The sequence below is a fragment of the Artibeus jamaicensis genome, unplaced genomic scaffold (genome assembly GCF_021234435.1).
Source record: "Artibeus jamaicensis isolate MK-2021 breed Jamaican fruit bat unplaced genomic scaffold, CSHL_Jam_final contig_700, whole genome shotgun sequence".
Classification (NCBI taxonomy): Eukaryota; Metazoa; Chordata; class Mammalia; order Chiroptera; family Phyllostomidae; genus Artibeus; species Artibeus jamaicensis.
In genome coordinates this window covers 5,769,725-5,774,021 of record NW_026521930.1, presented here as the reverse complement: position 1 = coordinate 5,774,021, position 4,297 = coordinate 5,769,725, and the positions used below count along the sequence as shown (strand labels likewise).

General features: G+C 54.2%; 1 protein-coding gene across 1 annotated transcript; it reads right to left on the bottom strand.

Moving 5' to 3' along the window:
• Positions 1-487: 487 nt before the first annotated feature.
• BCL7C (BAF chromatin remodeling complex subunit BCL7C) lies at positions 488-4,297 on the bottom strand. The gene is made up of 6 exons (XM_037134370.2): positions 4,047-4,297; positions 3,455-3,533; positions 3,034-3,142; positions 2,774-2,935; positions 1,227-1,312; positions 488-683 (listed from the first exon to the last, which is right to left on the bottom strand). Exons 1-6 carry the CDS (start codon positions 4,136-4,138, stop codon positions 558-560), a joined length of 654 nt encoding a protein of 217 aa, XP_036990265.1. The 5' UTR covers positions 4,139-4,297; the 3' UTR covers positions 488-557.

The following is a 4,297-nucleotide window of genomic DNA, read 5'->3' as shown; positions in this document are numbered from 1 at the left end:
GTCTGGGGTCAGGGAAGGCTTCTTGGAGGAGGTGGTGATCGGGCTGGGAACAAGTTAAGACTCACTGAAAGTGTGGGAAGGGGTTCCAGTGGAAGAATGACTAAGCAGAGGCAAGGAGGCACTATATTGTAGCTTCCTGAGGGCAGCAAAGGGGTTGAGTAGTCCCAGGCCCCAAAGGGCCTCCATGTTCCTGTGTACCAATGGGAATTGCCCAGAGCTTTGGTAACTGCTGAGCCCAGGTCCCTGGATTCCCAGAGGAGGGCTGAAGGTCAGGAATGGTCAAAGGTAAGGGATACAGGGCAAGGCGGAAGGAGTATGGGTGAGTCGGGGTCCTGGCTCGAGTCCCCATTCTATATCTGATTCATGGTGTGACTATAGGAAGATCCTCTTAGAGCTTCAGTGACACCATCTGAGAAATGGAGCCTGAGACAAAACTGTCTCCAAAGACCCTCCCCAGCCCCTGACGGGGAAATGACATGACACAAAATTACAAAAGGGTCTTTATTTGTAAAAAGTCAAAGGGGCCCCTGGGGCAACAGGAAAGGCAGACAGGCTTCTTAGGGGTCGGGGGCATTTGGGCAGATGCGCTTGAGTGGGGGGGCGCCCTCCAAGTCCTCTGTGTCACCCTGGGCTGCCTCAGGGACAGGTGGCACTGGCTCAAAGACAGGGTAAGCTTCGGGGGCCTGGAGAGGAAGGGTGGACAGGCGTGAGCTCCACCCAAACCCAGAAGGGCAGCCTCCTAGCCTCTGCCTTCTCCAAAGCTTCCACTCCACTCCCCTCCCGGACCCAGGAGTCTGGCCTAGAGCCAGAGACCCAGGATGCAAATTAAGTAGGGCACCAGAAACAATACTATTTGGGGGAAAGGAGTTGAAATGTGACATTTCTGGGAAATGCACCAAAGTAGTCCTTGTGGGAAAAGTCAGAAGTTTATGGGGGACTTTCTGAAGCTAATTGTATAGTTTAGGATTTAAACAAATAACACTTAGAGGAGCACCATGATCTTTTGGGCTTTTAGTGGTCTTAAAACAGCCCTGATCCAGCCCGCAGGACTTTGTTTCTGAAACACCCTTTCCTTTTTAGTCCCAAGAACCCGGCCCTAAGCTTCCGCTGAGTCTGAGGTCTACATTGCCCACCTAGACCTCAAGAGTGCATCCCCCAAGCCTCTGGCTGCCCCAGAGCCCCACTCCCTCCAAGACCCAGGAGTTCAGCCTTCTGGCCTCTCTCACCTCAGCCTCCAGCAATTCTGGAACAGGCTCCTCCTTGGTCAGCATTGGGGGTTCATCGGTGCTGCCTGCTGTTATACCCCCAGGATCTGGAACGTTAAGGTAACAGACACTCCCTGAGCAGCTGCTCCGTGCCGTAGCACAGACCAGGGGAAACACACACCAGTCACGTGAGCCCCTGGGCTGTGGGAGCACTGAGGAGGGAGAGGAGCACCTGGCTGCAACCCAGGAAGGACATGGGAAGGACATTTAGGTGGGATCTTGACAGGTGAGTAGGATTAATCAGACAGACAGATTGGGAAGTGGAACACATTTTACGCAGAGGGAAAACATACTTAGGGAACACAGATTCTGGGGTTGTACTCCCTGGGTTCAAATCCTAACCTTGGGCAAAGGACTTAATTCCCCTGGGCCTCAGTTTCCCTATCTGTAAAATATGGATAATTATAGTAATTATCCATATTTTTACAGTAATTATAGCCATTGCCACAGAAGACTGTTGAGAGTATTAAATGAGATAATACAGGTAAAGCCCTTAGCACAGTGTCTGGCGCAGAGTTAAGTGCTCGATAAATGCCAGTTACTGTTTTCATATTAGTAAAGCTACAGAAGTGTGCGGCACAATCTAGACACAGCCACAGGCCCGAATCGTGGTATTCCTGAAGGGAGCAGTGACGTCAGGAGGGGATGGTTTGCAAAGGGCCCAGAGCGCCAAGCCGCAGCGATAAAGGCCATGGGGAGACTGTGAAGACTTTGAACAGGAAACTGTCAGTAGTGTGGAGGTGACTGGGGGAAAGGAGACCTACAAGAAGGCTGGAGCCAGGTGAAGGTGAGAGATGACAAAGCCTGAGGAGGAAAAGGAAGGTACGCAATGGTGGGAGATGGTACTGACCAAGTAGGGGATTGACTATAGGGAAGAAAGAGAAGCTAAGGAAGACTCATGCCCAACACGCTGGCTCAGTGGCTGTGTGAGCTGGGGCAACTTACTTAGCTGCTCTGGGTTTCAGTTTCTCATTTATAAACGGTGATAACAACCCTTGAAGGACTGTAATGAGGATTAAATGAGATAAAATAGAACATGTCAAATGTTTAGAAGAGTGCCAGGCACACAGTAGAAGCTCAGTAACTATTGGCTGTTATTATCACTTATTATTAATGACTCTCAGAATTATCACTGTTATTTATTTCTCAGCAAATAGTTACTGAGCACCTACTATGTGCTGCATGGTGTTCTGAAAATACAGTGGCCAACAAGATCAATATGCACCCAACATTCGGGGAGCTGACGGGAGGTGGGAGTAGGGGGAAAAGATACTCAGGTAGTAAAAATTAAATTTACGTGAAAATCCCAGGCAGTGATAAGTTATCAACAGACTAGAAGTCAAGAGGAAGTTAACAGAAGCAGGGCAGTGACCTTCCACGGAAGTCACTGAAGGCCTCCCGAGGAGGCAACACAGGAGGGGAACAGGTACGGGGATAAAGCTGGTAGCTTCGACTTGGGAGAGGACAAGATGCAGAGGGGAGGACTCCTGGGAGGCACCTGGTCCTACCTCTCTCCTGGCCCAGCCGTGGAGGCTGAGCTTCCTCCGGGACCCCTTCTGGTGGTCCAGAAGGTGACGCAGGACGGCTGGGCTGGGGGGTACCACCAGGGCTGGGCTCCGTGCCCTTCTGCAGGGAGCCTTCCGAATGGAAACTCTGGTTACTATTCTCATCTGTGAGAGCAAAAGTTGAAAGGGTTGGGCCTGAGGTCCCCAGTCTCCCCCTTCAATCCCATAGCACCCCCACCCCAAGTCCCAGAATCCCTACATACCATTGAGATCAAGCAGGATGAGAGGGCCACCCCCTCGGGGGCTGGCTCCCCTGCCCCGACGATCCCGGCCTCGGGATCTCTCTGCCCCGCCACCTGCCCTCCTTCGCTCCTGGGGATAAGAGGGGCAAGGATCAGTTTGTGCTTGCAGAACCCCCACTTCACAAATAAGTAAACCGAGGCACAAAGAAGCAAAAGGCCCTGCATGAGGTGATAGAGGTGGTGCACACTGGGTTAGGTCTTGAATTCTGGGGTCTGGAGGAGGAAAAAAGCAGAAGGGGTGGAGTTGCCAATAATTGTTAACATGTGTCTGGGCTGCTGTATTTGAGGTCTCAGAGTGGGGACTGGAGGTGGAGGCCAGGATGGGGAGGGGCTTGCCTGGGGTTGCACAGATGCAGGGTCTGGTGTTGGGGAGCTTGCTCACCTCCTCCTGGGGGTCCACCACTGGCACCCACTTGAAGATACGAAGGGAAGTGTCGCCCACAGTCACCCAGCGCTTCTCCCTGTGGGAGAGTGGGGGGACTAGGTCAGAAAGGCCTGAGTTAAGAGCCCCCCTCAGCAGCTAGATACATCTGGGGATACCTGCAGAGGTGGGAGTGGTCCATAATGAAGGGGCAGTTTTGCTAACGGGGCATAGTTAGAGGGAGAAAGAGAGCATGGGGGCGTCTCTAGTGAGAGAGAGGCTCGGGGCCATGGCTTGCACACCTCTGGGGTATACATGGGGCACAGGGCTACGGGCCTGGCTTGAAATCCGGGCATACTTTCTGGAGAAGTGTCAGAGCTTTAGGAGGTGGGGAATAAATGGGGAGCTCTTGTTCTGGGAGGACACCGCTGGAGAACAAGCTTTGTAGACCCCAGAGTGCAGCCAGGAGAAGAGGGATAGAGCCCTGTAGAACCAGGGCGCAGCTGGGGAGCACACCTAACACCTGGAGCCACAGCTGGTGAAAGGAGGATAGCCGCCTTTAGAGGGGAGTAGCCCCGCCACGTCCCGTCCCTGGCCCCGGGACTGCGCTCACCATCTCCGGACCTTCTCGATGGTCGCCATCACCTTCTTGATGTCATCCTTGGCCCGGCTCCGGGTCTCAGCCCGCACGGTCCGGCCGGCCATGCTGGCCGGGCTGGGGCCGAGACCGAGCCCGCGGCTGGGCCGCCTCCCGTCCGGCGGGCTGAGGCTCGGCGCCAGGCCGGGTCGCGGTTCTCTCGACCAGACCAAACGTCCCTTCGGGAGTTGGCCGCGCCCTCCCTCACTCCCCAGCGCCTCCGAGAG